Genomic DNA, 20,779 nt, shown 5'->3' with positions numbered 1-20,779 from the left:
CTTGGAGATTTTAAAAACAAACAAAATTAGACTATGTACAATGATTTGATGATAAAAATGTTATGAAAACTTCAAAGGCACATTATTCAAGATCATCGTACCATATCATGACTTCAAATGGTAACTCCATTTATGTGTTTTTTTTTCTTGTTTTGCACTAAGAAAGTTCTACTTTTCTTCTTTTGATCTATTAGAGGATTTGATTTCTTGGTGGAATGTAAAATTGTATCATGTCTCATTCTTTCACACTCACATAGCTCATAAAATAAAAATAAATGATTCTTCCTTATTTACTCCACAGCTAAACCTCTGGTGACACGTTGCAAACTTAGAGAAAAGCAGGAACCCATTCAGTTGCTTTCTTTTAGAAAGTTCTGAGCAACGCAACAATCACTGCAATAGAGTGATGTTTGTGGAACTAACTTTGCTTGGTGGCTAAGATCGAGACCTGCACTGTTTAATACATAGCCACTAGCCACAAATGGCTATTGAGCACCTGAAACGTGGCTAATCCTAACCAAGATGTGTAAAATACACACTGGATTCCAAAGACTTAGTACCAAGAAAAAGTTAAATAACTCATTAAACTTTTTTTTTAATGCTGATAACATCTTGAAATGGTAATATTTGAGGACTGAGGGTAAATAAAACACATTATTAAAATTATTAAAAGTATTACAATAATTATAATATTCAATTGTAAAATACTGATGTTTTAGATACATTAGATTAAATAAAAATTAAATAGTATTGCATTTTAAAAATAAGTGTCACTGTCTCTTTTTACTTTTTTTAAATGAAGCTACTAGAAAATTAAAAATTACGTTTTTGGCCTGACTTATATTTCTACTGGATAGCGCTGCTCTAGACCAGACAGTTATTTCCATTTCTGACACCCCACCTCTATTTCTGCTAAAATAAACTGTACTCATTCACTGGCTCTTTTAGGAAAAGGAGAGAGCTGCCTATTCTTCAGAGTCATTTATGCTGCAGCTAAGGAATAAGCCATTCTTCAGAGATGCCGGCAATCTTAGGTGTGCCTGCTCATTCACAGGGAACCCAATTTCCTTCTGTTATCACTACAATTTTCTTCCCATTAGATGTGAAACCTTGCTTACCTCTGTGGTTGTTACGGGGATTCCTGGGCCGGGCCTCCGGCCGAGGTCTTCGATTCTCCATGTCTGATTCACCTAAATTTCTCCACATTCACGTTACTTTCAATTATCTGGAAATCTGCACAGATTGAGAGTTATTAGTGCTCTTGAAACATAGCATCTAACAAAACAAAAACAAAATGGCATCAAGATAGTTTCCTACATTTTAATCATTTGTGACCTAAGAATTAAATGGAGATTTTAATCATGGGCACAAGTACTCAGCTCTGTGAATGCTTCTTATTTTTTTAGTGTTATTGTAACAGAAATACAAGTGGGTGGCTTTAATGAACAGAAATTTATTTTCTCAGTTTAGGAGGCCAGAAGTGCAAACTCAGGGCACAGGCTCTAGGGGAAGATCTTTGTCTCTTAGCTCTGTTCCTCGGCAATCTCCACATGGCGTCTGTCTTTCCCCTTTTTGCTTGCTTTACTCTGTGTCTAATCTGCTCTTTTTATATTTCAAAAGTCATTAGGTATAAGACATACCTTATACTGATACGGCCTCATTAACGTAACAAAGAAAACCCTATTCCCAAATGGGATTACATCCACAGGTGTAAGGGTTAGGATTCCAATACATATTTTTGGGGACACAATTCAATCCATAACAATGCCTAATAATGATACAAAACATTAAGTTCACAATTTAGATAATTTTAAGGTCATCCTTCCCTCTATCCTGGCACTTTCATGGTGTAAAAGAAATGTCATCAACTCCCATTCAAAACTACTGTTTGGTTTATGCCTTTAGCCAAGTTACTTCATCAGTTGCTAGGTTTCATTTTCCTCTCCTATAAAGCAGACAAATATTGCTGCCACGGTAAAAAGGAGTATGTGTTTGTTAATCCAAAACCATGTACTCACCACCCCACCCACCACTTATATTATACAGTACTCTATAGTTAATAATTAGTGAGCAGTTATCCCTTATCCTACTCTTTGGAACTCGGCCAACTGATTAAGCCCTTTGCTCTATTGCATCAAAAGAAAAGAAATTACATGTTTCAATAACCAGAAGGCTTAGCATTCACAGAGTGCTGTTTCCTCAGGACTAGTTAGAAATCTGCCATTCTTTCCTTCTATCTTGAAGATTTTTGACACTGGTCCTATAAGAGGAAGAAGATGCCCCTTTGAGGGAACTTTCAATCTAATTCACACGTATTACGTGAGCTGGGGCTAGGAAGAATGGGTGACTCAGAATACTCAGCAAAGGGCCTTTTAAGTCTGTCCCTCTCACTGAGTTTTAAAATGTTCATAGTTGGAAACTTTGAATAGATTTGGCATTATAGGTGGAGTAGCTTTTATCCTCATCAGAAAGGGAGTCCCTTTCCTTCCTGCTGGGAATATTTTTGACTCTCTTCCCTCAGCTTATCAAAATCAGCTCCCATGGTGCAGATTCAATATTTAGAATTTTTGTTTTTTTCAAAATTCCCTTAAGGAAAAATTTCTTCTTCCTCTTGTTGGGAAAAAAACAAAACAAAACAGGACTTTTCCAGGATAAAAGAAATGGAAGAAAAAAGACATTAGAAAGAAAAGGCAAGGAAAGGAAGGGAGGAACAGAAAATGCTAAGAAAAAAGCAGAGTAAAGTGACTTTCTTTCGGACTCCGGGACTAAAGGGTAGGATGAAGAAAATCAGTGATGTTCAAGCTGGTATGCGGGTCAGAACTAGTGGCGAAAGATAATTATCATAGTGGGATGAAAGAAAGTGGTTGAAGCAAGAACAGCAGAGCTGGGTTTCCAGGGGCAGTCTCCAGGGTCCTGAGAGAGTATAAGGGTCCTGATGGAAATATTACGGAGTCAAGGGAGAGCCAGGGTTGGGTTTTGGCAAGAAGGCTGAAGCGGGGAGCGGCAGAGGAGACGGGGGATTGCTAAGAGGTATGAGGGCCTCAAGAACGAGAGGGTAGGGGGCTTGCTGAAGTGATGGGGGTTCCTGAAATACGTATGAGGAGTCTCGGGTGCTGAGGATGGAGATGAATGAGATGACAGGAGTTGAGGACACAGGTCGATGAGGGAGGGTGGCTGGGGCAGAAAATGAGGGTAGAGATGGGGTGGGGGATACAGGAGAACTTGATGATGGGGTCAGAGGCAGATGTGGTGATGGGGGCGATGAAGGGGGGTGATGGGGTCTGTGGAGGTGAAGAGGGTGCTGAGGAAATGATGGGGGCACTGAGGTGGTGATGGGGGCGCTCAGGGGGGTGCCGCGGGGCTGAAGGGCGGCGGAGGTGGGTGACGGAGGTGTTGGGCACTAAGGAGGGGATGAGGCGTTAAGGGGTAACAGGTGTGCTGAGGGGGGGCGATGAAGGTGCCGAGGGTAGTGGAGGTGAGGAGGTGCTCAGGAAATGATGGGGGTCACTGAGGTGATGGGGGCGCTGAGGGAGATGTGGGGAGGGTGAGCGCTGTAGGAGTACGGGGCGCTGAGGGGTGGCGGAGGGGGGTGATGGAGGTGTTAGATAATGAGGAGGGGATGGGACGATAAGGGGTGATGGGACGCTGAGGAGAGAGGACGGGATGCTCAGGAGCTGAGGGGGCGCCGGGGCCGAGGCAGCCGCGGGCCGGCGCGGCGCCGGGACGGGAGCAGGTGCGGGGTCGGGGAGCGGAGCGGGGGCCACTCACCGGCTCCAGCGCGTCCTTTCGCCGCCGCCAGCGCCTCGCTCTGGCCCAGGGAAGCCCGCGGCCCCGCCCGGCGCGGCGCACTTTCGGTTTCCTTTCCCCGCAGACTCTGGGCGGGGCGAGGAGCCGGGCAGGCGGCCGGGGGAGGAGGAGGCCGCGGGGCTGCGAGCGAGGGGCCGGGCCCGGGCCGGGCCGCGCCCCCGCCCTCAGGCCCGGCAGGGGCGGGAGGACGCGCGATCTCGCCTCAGCTCCCCCCGGCAGCGGGGCCGGCGGCTCGGCTGAGGGGAGGGGACTGCGGGGGGCGGGCTAACTGTGCTGAAGGCTGTCGCAGGCCTCAGCCGGCCCCGGAGGAGGGGGAACCCCGGCCAACAGCTTGGTGCGTGTGAAGCGCGACATGGCGGCCAAGCCGACGAGCCTGGTGGCCTAGTGTGTACGGGGAAGGGGGCGGGGCTAGACGCGGCCTTGACAACCATTAGATCACCTCGGGCTGGGCAGCTTAGAGACTATATCTCCCAGGGGTCTCCGCGCGGCGCGGAAAGGAAGGGGAAGCGTGTCGAGCGCAATGCGCAGGCGCGAGAACTTCCTCTGTCTATATAAGCGAGGTGCAGGCCTGTGATCTTTCTTTCTTGTCTGCGGCGTTTTCTTGCTGGTTGTCCGGTGTAATCGGGGTTCATCCGATGTCGGCCCATCGCGGGTCGTCCGGTTTGCTACCATACGTGGTGAGTGTAGACCCTGTTGTTTTCTGTGGCCCTCCTTTTTCCTTCTTGTGCCTGCACCGTCGCCCTGGCGGCCCATCCTAGTTCTCCCTCCTTGTGATCTCTCCAGCTCTGACCTCAGATACGCCTTAGGGCCGTGGGGAAAATAAGCTGGAGCTGAGCAAATCCGCGAGTTATGCACGGACCCGAGGTGTCCTAGGCTGGTATAAGTGATGACTTTACTTTTTTCCCCATCATATCGACAATGCTGATGTCTTTGAACACTTGCCAGTTAGTTCTGATATATCAGCCTTGAAAGGCCCGGCATTGTTATTTTCCGACCGTGGGAAGATGGTGATTGATGCCTTTTCATTGTTCGCAGGTTAGCGTGGCCGGTGCGTACAGAATGGTTGTTGGAGTGGAACACACCTGGGCTACCACAGGCACCTCGTGCAGACGTTTCCAGCCTTCGGTCTCCTGACCTCTGCGGTAAGCGTTTGTCTCCTGGCCTGTTGAGGGGCCTCTTAGTTTGCTGGGAAAAACTAAAGACTGGAAGATTAACAAATAATTGAGCACTTTTTAGGTAATAGGTATTTAAGGTGTTCTGTATGCTTTATTACAATTCTCACAATTTACCTATTAGACCAGGCTGACTGGTGAACTTGAAGTTCAAGAGAACTAATAGCCCAAAGTGCAATACTCTCTTAACTGTAAAAGGTGTTTTATTTTTTTTAATGCCCCTTAAACCACAATTTGGGTTTCCATTCATTTGTGTTTCTGGATGAATAGATTTCTTGTGCACTTTGATTTCCAAGTGGATGGATATTGTGTTGAGTTTCCAGTTTTTTGTTTAAAATAAGAACCACTTTCTGTTGAGTCAGTGACCTAGTCTAATTCCCAGCTTCATAATTTTCTCACTCCCTTGTGAGGCACTCAAGGGCAGAACTTCTTGAGCACGTGGTTGTCTTTGATCTCTTCCTAACCTTAGTAAAAATCGTCCCCAGCCACACTGGTCTCTCATGGTTCCAGAGGTATTTGTTGTGACGACAACAGGACACAACACAGAAATGCTCAAATGTTGAATGACTTTGCAAACGTAGAAGCAGACCAGCCATATCTTATATCTTAAACTCTTGGTTCAAGGAACTTGCAGTGTCTACGTTGAAATAAAACATTCCTGCCTCTAGAGGCGGCCGTCAAAACTGAACTTCCTGCTGGCATATATGATGACTGAACTTTTTTCCCCGACAGATCGACCATGTTGATCTAACTTCTCTAAGCCAGTTTCTGTCTGATATGCCAGTTTGAACAGCTTCTGTGTCCCCTCTTCTTTGGGTATTTAGCTGATAGTTGATCTTTCTGTGTTTTTGTCTTAGGTTTGCTGCCAGCAGGAATCTGACTTTGAATGGAACAGGAGGAGTCCCAGTGTGGAAAAGGATTGGTAAGTGATGCCCACTTGTCTCCACCTGAATAAGATCTTCGGAGAGAAAATTCAGTAACTGTGTTTCATACTGGTTTTCAATATATGAAAACCTCACAGTTTATCTGTAACCCAAAACTGGCTGTTGCAGCTGATGACAGAACTTTTTTCCCCATCAGATCGGCCATGTTGATCTGTTAACTAATAGCCAGTTTTTTGTCTGATGCATCGGCCCCGGAGGTGAAATCTGTCCTTGTTTTTGTTTTTTTTTTTTAAGTAGAGATTGGCTTGTTCTCCCCCTTTTCCAAGCACTTTTGATCTTATCTGTTTGCTTTCTACAGGTCAGGAGCCACGTGTCACAAGGTAGTAAGTGGATTGATGACACAGCCTGATGTTTTCTCCTGGCTTGTCTGTCCTCTCTAGTAGGTGAGTTTTCTGCAAAGTGGTGAATTCCTCAGTGAAATGGTGATTAAGTGGGCTTAGGGCAGAGGCAGAGAGGCCCACTTGGGAGTGACCTTAAAGTTTTCTGGCAGCGTGGCATGGGTCCCATTCTGGATCCATGTCTTCTGTCTCCTTATTTCCTGTAAAGATTAATTATATTGAGGTTAAGAATTTTGACAGCATGGGTACTGGGTTGTAGATGGTAGGTAGTTTGTCTCAGTGATGGGAAGTCTCCTGGCTCCCTTAGTCTGATACTTATTTGTGCATCCATCTAGTTCTTTCTGCGTAGCTAAGTCTCAACCAGATACCCCCATTGCCCTAACAAGTGGCACTTTGCACCAGAATGGAGCACTAACTAATCCACACTTTTGTTTTATTTTTAGTAAATTTCTCAACCATGAACTTTGAATACAAGGCCCCTTGAAAAAAAGACCCTGTGCATTACCCAGAGGTGGAACAGACTGCACCAGAGTCCTAGGGTGGTTATATACTGAGCTTTAGCACTATCCAGCGTTGAAAAACCTGTGCCCTATTTTTTTTTTTTTTTTTAATTAAGAAAAGGATTATTAGGTCTTTGTAATATTTCTAGCTTTGTTGTTTTACTACTTGGAGAAAGAAAATAAAATATTTTAAATAAAAATGTTCTTGTATTTGGTGTAACCATTGGTGAAAAACATTCAGCAAGGGTAGCAAGTGGCAACTGGGTACCTACCAGTTTCATTTCAGTAATTATTGATCCCAGGTTTTATTGAAAGGAAATATCTTGTCAGGCAATTGGTTCCTAAGATACATGTTGTTGCAGTAGATTAATTTTTTTATTACTATCTTTTTGTTTATTGCTGTAGTTCAGATGAATTTTAGTTTTCAGATTAGTGTACCATAGAAAAATTTATACACATGATTATGTGACCCTAATTGCTCTCCCCATACTGTGACGGCACACTCCTCCTTTCCACCCCTGATTCCCCGTGTCCGTTCAACCAACTCCTAATCCTCTCTGCCTTCCCATCTCACCTCCAGACCAAAGCTGCCTGTTTAGTCTCTTGTGTCTACTTGAGCTAAGCGGCACACTCCTCATGAGAATCACTTTATGTGCCACAGTCCACTCTAATCCCTGTCTGAAGAGTTGGCCTTGGAAATTGTTTTAGTTCTGGGAACTAAATAGAATCCAGGGGCCATGCTTTCCGGGGGTCCTCCCAGTCTCAGTCGGACCATTAAGTCTGGTCTTCTTACTGGAATTTGAGTTCTGCACCCCACCTTTCTTTTGCTCCATCAGGGACTGTTGTATTCCCCATCAGGGTGGTCATTGGTGGTAGCCAGGCACCATCTAGTTCTTCTGGTCTCAGGCTGATGACGTCTGGTTTATGTGGTCCTTTCTGTCTCTTGTGGGCTGATACTTGTGTCTTTGGTGTGCAGTAGATTAATTTTACCGCTCCTGTATCTTGATCAGGTTTCTCTCAATTCCTGACGGAGGCAGACAAGTTGGAGCATTGGTTCAGTCACTGGCTAGGTTTGAACTGTGGGTTCCGTATAAGCTGTGTGGCCTGGGGCAGACTACTTCACCTCTGAGCTTCAGTTTCTTTAGCAGAATGGAGATAGTGACTGAGGATTAAAGGTGTGCCGTGTAAAATTAGTCTGGTTTCCAGTACAGCCAAGTAGATTTGGCTGTTAAAACCAAAACCCATTGCTGACTCATCGCAATTGTATACAGGGCAGAGTAGAACTGCCCCATGGGGGTTTCCAACGCTGTTACCTTTTACGGAGAGAGATTGTCACATCTTTGTCCTGTGAAGCAGCTGGTGAGTACAAACCACATAGCAGAAAGATTTAGTTACAAAGGTTGTCTGGGTGTGGTCAGTGTATGGAAACTCCAAGGAGATGGTGGAATAACCCAAGGCTAGCAGCAGAGGTTCTGTTACCATCCTGAGGCCTGAAGTGGTGTGGGAAGGGAGCAGTACCTGAAATACAGAGGGAGACTGCAAGCTGGCTGTGACCTAGAGGGAAGGAAGCTGGGGAAAGAAATGCCCATCACCTCGACCTCCAGCTGAGGCTATGGCAGAATTAACAGGAGGCTAGAGAACTTGAGAGCCTAGCATGTGAGCCAAAGACCACCAGGAACACTGGTGTAATCAAATCGGTAGTCTCCATGTTTGCTGCAGCAAACCAGGGGCCCTGGGGGAGGGGCTTTTATAGGGTTTGGGTTTATCCTGGATGATTAAAGAGATGTTAAGGAAGTAAGGACCAGCCTGGGTTTTGATACTGGCAATGAGCGCGGGCAGTTGAGCAGTTGGGTATTGCAGCAATGTTCTGGAGGTGGGAGCATGGAAATGGGCTGGGAATGTCATTGGTTAGAAAGCAGCCATCACTTAGGAGGAGAGTTGTTAAATTATTTTTCCAGGTCGCCTCCTGTGTCTCCTTACAACATTGTTTATATTGTTTGGAGGATCCTAATTGATGACCCAAACCAAAGCCAAACAAACCTGTTGCCATCAAGTTGATTCTGACTCATAGTGACCCTATTGGACGGAGTAGAATTGCCCTATAGGGTTTCCAAGGCTGTACTCATGGAGAAGCTGGTGGATTCAAACCACTGATCTCTTGGTTAGCAGCCAAGTGCTTAACCACTATGCCGCAGGGCTCCTGGTCTGATGGTCCAACCTAGCAAACCTGTTGCTGTCGAGTCGATTCCGACTCAGTGACCCTATAGGACAGAGTAGAACTGCCCCATAGGATTTCCAAGGAGTGACTTGTGGATTCGAAATGTCAGTCTTTTGGTTAGCAGCCAAACGCTTAACCCACCGTGTCATGAGGTCCCCGTTCTAATGGTCAGCAGCTAGATTTTCACTTTCTGCCCACTTGTTTCTCATCTGTCTCTCCCCGTTGGCATATGGCAGGCCGCTCAATGAATCAGACCCACGCTTTGTGGCAGGACTGTGCTGAAGCACTTGACACGTGCACTTTTGCTACTTGTCACAGTCCTGTGAGGGGAGAATAGCAAGATCCTTAGTCTGTTTGCACAAGTGAGGAAACTGAGGCTCGGAGAGCTGTGGTCCCCAGCGCAATATAAGACAGGATCGGGTCACAAACCCTGATCTGTTTGACAAACAAATGCCCTTCCTTTTTTCTCTTCAACTTGCTGACTTCTACTACAGCCAGGAATGTTTTCTATCCTTTGCATCCTGAGAAGTCTCTAGAACTATATCTTGCACATAGTAGGTGTTCAATAAAGAAAGAAAAAAAAAAAGACCACTGATTCCTTCAACATTCTTAACAAATTTGGCAGTCCGAAGACACATTTTGGGGCCCACAGAATGTTTCTTAAAGAAAATATTCACATAACAATTCATTCTATAAATATTTATTGAGTATCTACTATGTGCCAGAAGAACCCTGGTGGCGCAGTGGTTAAATGCTTGGTGGCTAACCAAAAGGTCGGCGGTTCGAACTCACCAGCCTCTCTGTGGGAGAAAGATGTGGCAGTCTGTTTCCGTAAAGATTCAAAAATCCAAACCAAACATTGCGGTTGAGCCGATTCCAACTTATGGTCGACCCTATAGAACAGGATAGAACTGCCTCAGGGTTTCCAAGGCTGTAATCTTTACGGAAGCAGACTGCCACATCTTTTGCAGAGTGGCAGTGGGTTTGAACCCCTGAAATTTCAGTTAACAGCCAAGCACTTAACCCCTCCACTGCCAGAGTTCCTCCATAAAGATTTTGAAACCTCCATAAAGCCTTTGAAATCTTATGGGGCAGTTCTACTCTGTCCTACAGCGTTGGCGATGAGTAAGAATCGACTTGACGGCCATGGGTTTTGGTTTTTTACTATGGGCCTAGGCACTAGGGCTATACTAGTGAACAAAACAGGAGAATTTTTGCCTGCATGGGAACTGACATTGCTAGCAAAGGGAGAAATGGAATAATGTCCCTGTAGCAACAATAGCTAACATTTATTGAGCCCTTACTATGTGTTAATCAGTTCTTTACATGTAATTAAATATCTATTCTTCCAACAACGTGAAGAGGCAGATAATATTAACCCCATTTGCTGAGAGAAGCCAGTCTTAACAAGTTACATATTGTATGATTCCATTTATTTGACATTTTTTAAAAGATAAAACTAGTGGTTGCCAGGGACTATTGGCGGAGTGTATGTATGAGGGTGAATTGAGAACACAGACTCAGAGATGCAAAGTGATTTGCGTAAGGTCACAGCTGATAAGCAGCAGAGCCAGACTCAAACCCGGTCAATCTGGCTCCTGAGTTTGTAACCCTCAGCTTAATTACAGCCTGTAGAGCCCTGGTGATGTAGGGTTTGAGAGCTTGGCTACTAACCAAAAGGTTGGCAGTTTGAATCCACCAGCACCTATGAGTTGGAATTGACTTGATTGCAATGGGTTTATTTAATTGAAGTTTAAGGGGTAGTGGAAGGAACCAGTTTCCAGCTTTTAAAAGTTCAAATGAATTGTACATTTAAGACTGGTTGAAACAGCGGTTCTTTTTGTGATGTATATATTTTACTACAATTAAAAAAAAAAAGTTCAAACGCTTTCCTAGACTTCCCTGTTGGTGCGCCATCTCTGAGGTCAGAAATGGCTCCAAATGGCTGCCAGCCAGGGGCCAGAGAAGCTCCTGAGAGATTTCCCAACGACCTGAGTCTGTCAGCTTTGCTGTCATTGCCAAGGTTAAGCTTCCCTGAGCTCCATGGGCAATTGTAGGCCTTTGTCTTAGGATGCGTTCTCCAGAGAAGCAAAACCAGTGAAGTATATAAATATATGTATATATAGAGAGAGATTTATATTAAGGAAATGGCTCACATGGTTGTAGAGGCTGTAACCTTCCAAGTCCATGGATCAGGAAAGAGGCTTCTCCTGATTTACATAGCTGCAGGGGCTGGTAAACCCAAGATTGGCAGGCCAGAGAACAGGGTTGTTGCTCACAGGCTATGAAGATCAACGAATCCCAACATGAGCAGGCAAGACGGCAGGTAAGCTGCTAGCTCAAGTCCCAAGAAACGGAGGTCAGATGAATAGGAGCCAGCTGCAGGATTCAGAACAAGCAAAAAGCCCCTGAGCCCTGCCTGAATGTCCACCCACACTCGATGCAGGCCACATGCCCAAGGAAGCTCCCCTTCAACTGATTGGTACCTACAGCAGATCCCATCATGGGGGTGATCACTTATCAAATCTCAACAGGGAAGTGATCACAGCATTATACGACTGCCAAAATACAGAATCATGGCCCAGCCAAGTTGACACACAATCTTAACTGTTACAGTTCACCTCTTGTCAACTTGACACCTGTATACATCTCCTTAAACCATACATAATCTCTGAATAAAGACAACTATAAAGTCATACTTGGGCCTAGTATGATAAAATGAACACACAGAACTGAAAATGCAATAGCCCTGTTAACATCTTATATAAGTGAAGAAAACAAAAATATTTGATGCACACATACAAAGCAGAAATACCCAACAATTACACTCCTTGTTTCTGCAGCTGGTCATGAGGTCGTAATTGGTATTTAGAACTACCTTCTTCCACCACCCATTCCGTATTCTCTTTGCCCTCAGCAAGCACCTCAGATGGTCGTGGTTCTTTGCCTGGTGGTGGAACAGGCTGCATAAGCTCAATTACCACCGTTGCTTCCCACCATTACTAGCCCCCGCTTTTCCTTATGATATTTTCTTTTCTGTTTTTCTTTCTCGCTCCTCCTATCCCAGTAAGATTAACTAAAGTTGCTCCTTGGAGGATGGCAGAACAAACTGATAACCCTCAAGGTCTAGGATTAACTCATCTGCAACGTGACAATAACGGTGCCAGATGACCTTCAAGGATTGCCAGTAAGAAGATCGTCCGTGGTGTGCTGAGTGTAACCACTGGAAGAGAAGCTATAATCCTGTCCATATAAAAACTTTCAGCCAGTCTCCAGCGGGGGAGACATGTCTTTTGGAGGAGCTCATTCCCCTCTGCCTCCTGTATATCGATATACAAGAAAACACTTGATCACCTCACCCCTGTCTCAGTATTGGCTTCTGTGGCAGGCGGCTCAGACCCGCCATTGTGGTAACAGTGGGGTGACCCAAACCTTTATTCCTGAAGAGCCTGGCCTGTTGGTAGTCATGTCAGAATTGGGTTGCTGTAGTTTTCCGTTGACTTTAATCACAGGGCATGGTAGTACTAAGAGACACCCTAAGGGATCTCCTGCATTACAGACATACTCTTCTTTACCTCTTTTATGTAATATCAAGCCAATTTCCTCTTGGTAATCAGGATCAGTCACACTAGTATGCTAACTCCCTTCTTTGCCTGTTCATCTAGAGGCATAAGGAGCCCAAAGTGGCCAAGTGATACTCTCAGCTTCCAGTTCAATGGAATCAGTGGTGTGTCTCCAGGTGGGAGTATTCCTCCTTTTGGAACTAAGACCTCTAGACCTGCAGAGCATACAATTGCAGGGACAGGAAGCAAAAATCTTGCAAGTGGGTCACTAGGGGTAATAGTGAGTGGCGTGACTCCCATTTCCACCCCTTCATTTCTGGACCTATGAATCCTGGCTATGGGAAATACAAACCATATATTGGACACTGGTTTAGAGCATATACAGCCTCCTGGAGAACATTGCCCCAACCCTGCAAGGTATTGCCACCAAGCTGGCACTGTAATTGTGTCTTTAGAAGGCCATTCCATCATACTATCAAGCCAGCTGCTTCAGGATGGTGGGGAACGTGGTAAGACCAGTGAATTCTGTGAGCATGAGCCCACTGCCACACTTCATTTGCTGTGAAGTGAGTCCCCTGATCTGAGGCAATGCTGTGTGGGATACTATGATGGTGGATAAGGCATTCTGTAAGTCCACAGATGGTAGTTTTGGCAGAAGCATTGCATGCAGGGAAGGCAAATCCATATCCAGAGTAAGTGTCTATTCCAGTAAGAACAAAATGCTGCCCTTTCCATGATGGAAGTGGTCCAGTGTAGTCAACTTGCCATTATGTTGCTGGCAGATTACCTCAAGGGATGGTACCATTTCGGGACTCAGTGTTGGTCCCTGCTGCTGGCAGACTGAGCACTCCGCAGTGGCTGTAGCCAAGTTGGCTGTGGTAAGTGGAAGTCCGTGTTGCTGGGCCCATGCATAATCTCCATCCCTGCCACCATGGCCACTTTATTCATGAGCTCATTGAGCAATGACGGGAGTAGCTGGGGAAAGAGGATGAGTGGTGTCCACAGAATGTGTCATCCTATCCACTTGATTGTTAAAATCCTCCTTTGCTGAGGTCGCCCTTTCTGAACATTCACATGAGACACAAGATGCATGACCTCAAGTAAGTTGCTTGCTAAACCTCCCTGAGCCTCAGTTTCCACATCTATAAAATGAGGTTATAACTAAAAGGGTTGGGGTGCAGATTAAATGAGATAATAATTTAGCACATTATTGGCACATGGTGAGCACTCAGTGAACACATTTCTTTTTCTTATGCTTCCTCACTTCAGACTTTCTCCCAGAAGATTCCTTTATTCACCAGATACGAATTTTGTGCCTACTATGTACCAGACCTTGGGCTAAGCATTTTACAGACATGGTTTTACTGAATTCACAACTCTGAGTAGGCATTGTTAGGAACCCCATTTCAAAGACAAGGAAACTGAGACTTACAGAGGTGAAGTAATTTGTCCAAAGATGAGACTGACGCATCAAATGTTTGTGGGATTGTGGTGGGACTTGAAGTTAGGGAGGCAGGTTGCAAAAGATTTAAGCCTCCAAGGCTGTGACCCAGCCTAAGACAGATGTCCTTGGTGTCTTCCTACAATTCTTCTGGTTTTCGGTCATTAGTGTTCAGTGCATCAAATCTATTTTTGAGATGGTCTCTAAATTCAGGTAGGATGTATACAAGATCGTACTTTGGCCCTTGAGGACTTACTTTGATTTTCTTCAGCTTCAGCTTGAACTTGCACATGAGCAGTTGATGGTCCGTTCTGCTGCCAGCCCTTGGCTTTGTCTTGACTGATGATATTGAGCTTGTGCATCCTCAGTGAGATGGATTGACACAAGAGTTGCAACAACAGACTCAAACATATCAATGATCCTGAAGATGGCACAGGACTGGGCAACATTTAATTCTGTTACGTATAGGGTCCCCATGAGTCGGAGCTGCCTTGACAGCAACTAACAACAACAACCATCACCATGATGATAAAAATCATGGGCTCTGATTAAAAAGCAATGACTACTGATATGTGTAACAATTTGGATTCCACATTATGCTGAGAGAAGCCAGTCTCAAAAGGTTACATATTGTATGATTCCATTTACCATATGATTCCATTTGTATGATTCTTGAAAAGACAAAACTATAGTGGTTACTAGGGGTTATGGGTTGGGGAGGGTGTGAAAGGCCTGGCACGAGGGAGTTTTGTGGGGTTAAGGAACTGTTCTATATTCTGCTGGTTACACAAATTTATACAAATGTTAAAATCCATAGAACTGTACACCACACAAAAAAAGTCAATTTTGTTGTTAGTTGCCATCAAGTCAGTTTTTGACTAACAGCAACCTCATGTAACAGAATAAAACTGCCCCGTAGGGTCACCTAGGCTATAATCTTTACGGAAGCAGATCACCAGGTCTTTCTCCTGCGGAGATGTTGGGTGGGTTCGAACCGCCAACCTTTGGGTTAGCAGCTAAGCTCTTAACTGTTGGCACTACTAGGGCTTCTTAAGTCAATTATACTGTATGATAATTAAAATATATATGAATAACAAACATGGGCTCTGGAACCAGATGTCTTTGGTTCAAATCCTGGCTCTGCCACTTATTAACCATGTGGTTTTGAGGAAGTAATTTACACCTCTCTGAGCCTCAGTTTCTTCATTTGAAAATGGTGATATAATGGCATCTACCTCATAGGGTTGTTATCAGTCAGAATCGACTGGAAGGCAATGGGTACCTCATAGAGGTATTATGAGGAGTAAAAGAACATTTAGAACTCAGCCTGGAACACAGGAAGAGCTTAGTAAATTCTCCCTGTTTTTAGTTTCCTTTAATTTTCTTTTTCTCCTCCTCCTCCTCCTATATTTTGCCTGCCTCCCTTCTAATTGTGGCCACCTAAATTACTAGGGAAGATGAAGTAGGGTCCCTCTCAGGACTTGCTGCAGCCCATGCCTGCAGGGGGCGATGTATGCACACATTTCTCTAGCCTTTGGTGAGAAGCCTCCACCCTCGAGCTAGAAAAGGGGGAAGTCCGCCTCGCAGGCGCCTTGCAGGTGGGCTATGTTTTCATACTCTGCAACCAGCATTTCTGGGGTTGACGGCAACCGCAGAGGCATTGAGTAGGTCCATTCCCCAGGCCTGAGGAGTGGGCTGCTGACTGTGCGACTACTGGCTGACTCATCATCCAAAACTAATTTACCCAGGATCCTTCCACCTTAACATATTAGTCATCAGTTTTTCACTTTTCTGCGTCACCTCCTGTCCCCATGATGTTCTCATAGTTTGGTGGCTATTATCAGTGTGGTGGGGGCTTCCCATTCTTAAGGAAAGCTAGAAATATGAATTGTTGAGTGAAATCTCTAAAGTTTTAAAATTGATTCCATCAATTTGCGATCTTTGTAAATAGACTGTCTCTTCTGGCTCTGCCTTTGTCACTCCTGGGTAGCATTGCCAGGCGAAACACAGGATGCTGAGTGACATCTGAATTTCAGATAAATAACTGTGCATGGGACATATTTATGATAAAAAAAAAGTTTGTTATTTATCTGAAATTCAAATCTAACTGTACATTCTGTATTTTTATTTGCTAAATCTGACAACCTTATTCCCAGGAGCACCCTGGCTTGGGTCAATGGCATCTGTTCTCTAAGATGCAGTCTTGATGGACCTCCTAGGTGCGTATCTTCTGAATAACTTTCATAGTCTCTGTCAACTGGGATTTTTCTTCTAAGATTGTCTAGTGGAAATTGGGGTTTGTGGGATTTCCCAAAGGTCAGTTTCCAGACTGGCTTCAAAGCCTGGATGGGCGAAGGAGCAGAAGAAATTAGCTAACCAAAAGTTTGGCAGTTCAAATTCACCAGCCACTCCTTGGAACATTCTATGGGGCAGTTCTGCTCTGTCTTATAAGGTCACTATGAGTTGGAATCTACTCGACAGCAACAGGTTTGTTTTTTTGGGGTTTGGTCCTGGAATTAGCAGCGTAGGTGGAGAGACAGGAGGAATCAAGGTTCCCGGGTGGCACAAATGATTTGTGCTCCACTACTAACCTAAGGAAACCCTGGTGGCGTAATGGTTAAGAGTTACAGCTGCTAAGGTCGGCAGTTCAAATCCACCAGGCGCCCCTTGGAAACCCTATGGGGCAGTTCTACTCTGTCCTATAGGGTCGCTATGAGTTGGAATCAACTCGACAGCAATGAGTTTGGTTTGTTTTTTTACTAACCTAAAGATTGGAAGTTTGAACCCACCTAGCAGCATTGCAAAAGAAAGACCTGGTGATATGCTTCCACAAAGATCACAGCCAAGAAAACCCTATGGAGCTCAGTTCTACTCTGTCTCACAGAGGGTTGCCATGAATCAGAATCAACTCCATGGCAACAGGTTTGGTTTGGTCTTCTGATCACTCCCTCACATGGTCCCAGTGTTAATTAACTGCAGGTCTGTTTAGAAGGTGACTATCTTTTCTTCTCATTGACCATGGCAGAAACAAACCATCTTGGATTTATTTATGTCATAGTGTTATGGATTGAATTGTGTCCCCCAAAAATGTGTGTCAACTTGGCTAGGCCATGATTCCCAGTACTGTGTGATTGTCCGCCATTTCGTCATCTGATGTGATTTTCCTGTGTGTTGTAAATCCTACCTCTATGATGTGAATGAGGCAGAATTAGAGACAGTTATGTTAATGAGGCAGGAGTCAATCTACAGGATTAGGTTGTATCTTGAGTCAGTCTCTTTTGAGATATAAAAGAGAGAAGTGAGCGGAGTCAGGGGACCTCCCAACACCAAGAATGAACCAGGAGGGGAGAGTGTCCTTTGGACCCGGGGTCCCTGCACTGACAAGCTCCTAAATTGGGAAAATTGATAACGAGGACGTTCCTCCAGAACTGACAGAAAGAGAAAGCATTCCCCTGGAGCTGGCACTCTGAATTTGGACTTCTAGCCTCCTAGACTTGAGAGAATAAATTTCTCTTTGTTAAAGCTATCCACTTGTGGTATTTCTGTTATAGCAGCACTAGACATCTAAGACACATAGGGTTGCTATGAGTCCCGATTGATTTGACAGCAATGGATTTGGTTTTCTGGTAGCTTTTTTTTAAAGGGAGAAAAGGAGAAATCTGGATCCTTTCACTTGGTGGGCTTTTTTAAACAGATTTTCCTTTTGTTAACATAGACTGATGCCTCTGGGCCACAGTGGGAAGGGTTGGGATGGTGGTGATCCAAGTGGGAAAGAACATTTTTCCTGTCCTGTGTTAAAATGGCTGTATGTATAATCTTTGGGCCACCACCTGACAGTTTTTCATACTGTGGTGGCATGCATATTGCTGTTATGCTGGAAGCTACATCACCGGTATTTCAAACACCAGCAGGGTCACCCATGGTGGACAGGTTTCAGCAGAGTTTCCAGACTAAGACAGGCTAGGAAGAAAGGTCTGATGATCTACTTCTGGAAATTAGCCAATGAAAACTCTATGGATCGCTACAGAATATTGTTCGATACAGCGCTAGAAGCTGACCCCAATAGGTTGGAAGCATTCAAAATACACAAGGGCTGCAGCAATGGACTTGAGCACACCAGTGATCATGAGGATGGCACAGGCCAGGCAGCATTTTGTTCTGCTGTACGTGTGGTCACAATGAGTCGGAGATGACACAACATCAACTAGCAATAACAGTGTTTTTAAAGTGTTCTCTTCTGGTACATCAAGGTGCTCTAGGCTGATTTTGTACCATCCCTGTTCCAGTCCTGGAATCAGCTATACGTCTCTAAGCAGTCACTAACTTTCTCTAATGATGTGTTGCGTATGTAATTAAAAAATAAATTGGAGGAAGAAAAGATGATTCTTGTAGCCAGCCAGGAAGGACATAAAAACATTCATTGTTTTGGAATATAAAAATAATATATGCTGTCTTCATTGTCTAGTGCTGCTGTAACAAAAATACCACAAGTGGGTGGCTTTAAGCAACAGAAATGTATTTCCTCACAGTTTAGAAGGCTAGAAGTCCTAATTCGGGATGCTGGCTAGTCTAGGGGAAGGTTTTCTGTCTCTGTGGGCTCTGGAGGAGGGTCCTTGTCACTTCTGAGCTTCTGCTTCTGGATGATCTTCATGTGGCTTGGCATCTCTCTTCCCCTGTCTCTGCTTTTATAGCTCAAAAGAGACTGATTTAAGACACACTCCACACTAATACTCTCTTATTAACAAAACAAAGAAAACCCATCCCCGAATGGGATTATAACCACAGATACAGAGGTTGGAATTTACAACACATATTTTTTGGGGACACGATTCAATCCATAACATGCCTATGATGAAAATATGTAAAATTTAGAAAAGAAAACAGAACTAAATTTAAAATACCAAACCAACTCTCTATTCACGTTTTCCAGCTAGGAAAAGTCATAGGAAATGCCATGTACCCCACAGGAGCCAAAGTGGCACCATGAAGGGAAAGTATATACATGTTTGAGTTAGACCCCCTTCCAGCCGCCCCCACACATTCAAATTCCATGTAGGTTGGCATCCTGAGACCCATCACTTCCCAGCTTTGTGACCTTGGCAAATCATGTTATCTCTCCATGCACCAGTTTATGTCTTAGTTATCTAGTGCTGCTGTAACAGAAATACCACAAGTGGGTGGCTTTAACAAGCAAATTCAGGAGGCTACAAGTCCAAATTCAGCGTGCCGGCTATAGGGGAAGGCTTTCTATCTCTGTCGGCTCTGGAGGAAGGTCCTTGTCTCTTTGAGCTTCTGCTCCTGGGTGATCTTCATGTGGCTTGGCATCCCTCTTCCCCCATCTCTGCCTGCTCACTTGCTTTTAATCTCCTTTATATCTCAAAAGAGATTGACTCAAAATACACCCTACACTAATCCTGTCTCATTAACATAACAAAGACAACTCATTCCCGGATGGGATTATAACCACAGGCATAGAAGTTGGGATATACAACACTTATTTTGTGTATAGTAGAACTCACGACAGTACCTTACTGAGTTGTTGCAAAGATTAAGTGTGGAAAATGTCTGGCATGAATGCTCAAGAAAGGTCTGTCAAATGGACAAATCTTAATGCCCATCAAAGGTATTAGCAAAATAAGAGAGTGAGTGGAGTTGGCAACTTAATGGTGTGCTTATTTAACCATGGGCTGTGCCCTATGGGCATTTATTTTTTGAATCTGCAAAATGTGGAAAAAACTGAGATCTTTCCCTCTCTATCTTTGAGATCCACTTAAAGTAATTGTGTTTTATTTTCTTCTTCTCCTCCTCTTCCTAAATAATCTTCAATATACTGAGTCCCTAATTAAGCAAATGGACTCCTAGATTGAGAAGTTCCCCTGAGTGAAAATCTCCTAATTTACTGATTATTACTAGAAAAGCTAGCCAGTTGGTGGACTTCTGCAGAGGTTAGAGAAAAGTGCTCAGCCTGGTATTATTTTTCCAAGTAATAAATTTTATCTGATGTCAAATCCCCCACAATGCTAAACTCTGAAAACACTCTTGTTCTAGCTCTGTGGGTCAGCAAACCTAGCTCTACCAAGGGTCTGGAGGTACCCTACTCCACCTAAGCCTACTGCTGGAAGACACTCGGCTTTCTCGCTCCATGGGCGGGGAAACCCACTGTGCCGTCTCCTGCCGGTCTCTCCTGCCGAGGCTTCTCTGCCACCGCTTCTCGCTGTCTTCAGTGTTACAGCTCTCTCTCTCTCTGTCTTCTGGTTCTGGGAGCTTCTTAGTGCAGAGATCCTGGGTCCAAAAGACATGCTCCACTCTTGGCTCTTCTTCCTTGGTGGTGGTGAGATTCTCCTTCCTGCCTCTGGGATGGCTCATTTTAAGCCTAGCAGGATGGCAAAACTGAACACTTCCCTTGGTGGGCCACAATTACCTTATTTGCAGTCCCACCCAATCACTTGGTGGGAATTACAAGACCATGGCAAGAAAGACCACACAAAAGTGATCATCGCACCTCAAAGCTACACAGAATTGTGTCCCATATTCTATTTTGGCTACTGATAAACCTGCCCATTGAAGGAACTTGGGCCCCAGACACATATAACTAACATTAGTTAAACACTTACCAGACCTGGACTCATGTTAAGGTGGGGTAAGAGTTTTAAACTCCAGACATTTCTCTATAAACACTTTTTTCTATTTTTTCCCATACAAAAATTTATACATCCATTGTTATGTGATACTAATTGCTTTCCCCATACTGTGACAGCACACTCCTCCTTTCCACCCATGATTCCCCATGTCCATT

General features: G+C 44.5%; 1 protein-coding gene, 1 long non-coding RNA gene and 3 other non-coding genes across 6 annotated transcripts in view; 4 read left to right on the top strand and 1 right to left on the bottom strand.

The window, feature by feature from the left end:
• Nucleotides 1-3,892, bottom strand: part of ZNFX1 (zinc finger NFX1-type containing 1) — a 28,332-nt gene extending 24,440 nt beyond the window's left edge. Inside the window, exons 1-2 of one of the 2 annotated variants that reach the window (XM_023743035.1) lie at nucleotides 3,769-3,892; nucleotides 1,119-1,233 (exon numbers count right to left, since the gene is read on the bottom strand). In XM_023743035.1, the coding sequence (XP_023598803.1) occupies nucleotides 1,119-1,206 (88 nt within the window). In that variant the 5' untranslated portion in view covers nucleotides 1,207-1,233; nucleotides 3,769-3,892. Of the gene's footprint in view, nucleotides 1-1,118; nucleotides 1,234-3,768 lie in introns of those variants that run through there. The other variant, XM_004370259.2, reaches the window with a different exon arrangement.
• Nucleotides 3,893-4,366: 474 nt separating this feature from the next.
• Nucleotides 4,367-6,743, top strand: LOC111822908 (uncharacterized). Its single transcript, XR_002825995.1, has 5 exons — nucleotides 4,367-4,484; nucleotides 4,843-4,949; nucleotides 5,837-5,901; nucleotides 6,222-6,306; nucleotides 6,705-6,743. It is a non-coding gene; the product is annotated as an uncharacterized LOC111822908 (long non-coding RNA).
• LOC111819270 (small nucleolar SNORD12/SNORD106) lies at nucleotides 4,681-4,771 on the top strand. The gene has a single exon (XR_002823005.1). It is a non-coding gene; the product is annotated as a small nucleolar SNORD12/SNORD106 (small nucleolar RNA).
• Nucleotides 5,674-5,764, top strand: LOC111819275 (small nucleolar SNORD12/SNORD106). The gene has a single exon (XR_002823006.1). It is a non-coding gene; the product is annotated as a small nucleolar SNORD12/SNORD106 (small nucleolar RNA).
• LOC111819277 (small nucleolar SNORD12/SNORD106) lies at nucleotides 6,022-6,113 on the top strand. Its single transcript, XR_002823008.1, has one exon. It is a non-coding gene; the product is annotated as a small nucleolar SNORD12/SNORD106 (small nucleolar RNA).
• Nucleotides 6,744-20,779: the final 14,036 nt, after the last annotated feature.

This window comes from Trichechus manatus, unplaced genomic scaffold, assembly GCF_000243295.1.
Source record: "Trichechus manatus latirostris isolate Lorelei unplaced genomic scaffold, TriManLat1.0 scaffold00008, whole genome shotgun sequence".
NCBI lineage: Eukaryota > Metazoa > Chordata > Mammalia > Sirenia > Trichechidae > Trichechus > Trichechus manatus.
This window is presented reverse-complemented; position numbering and strand designations above follow the sequence as displayed.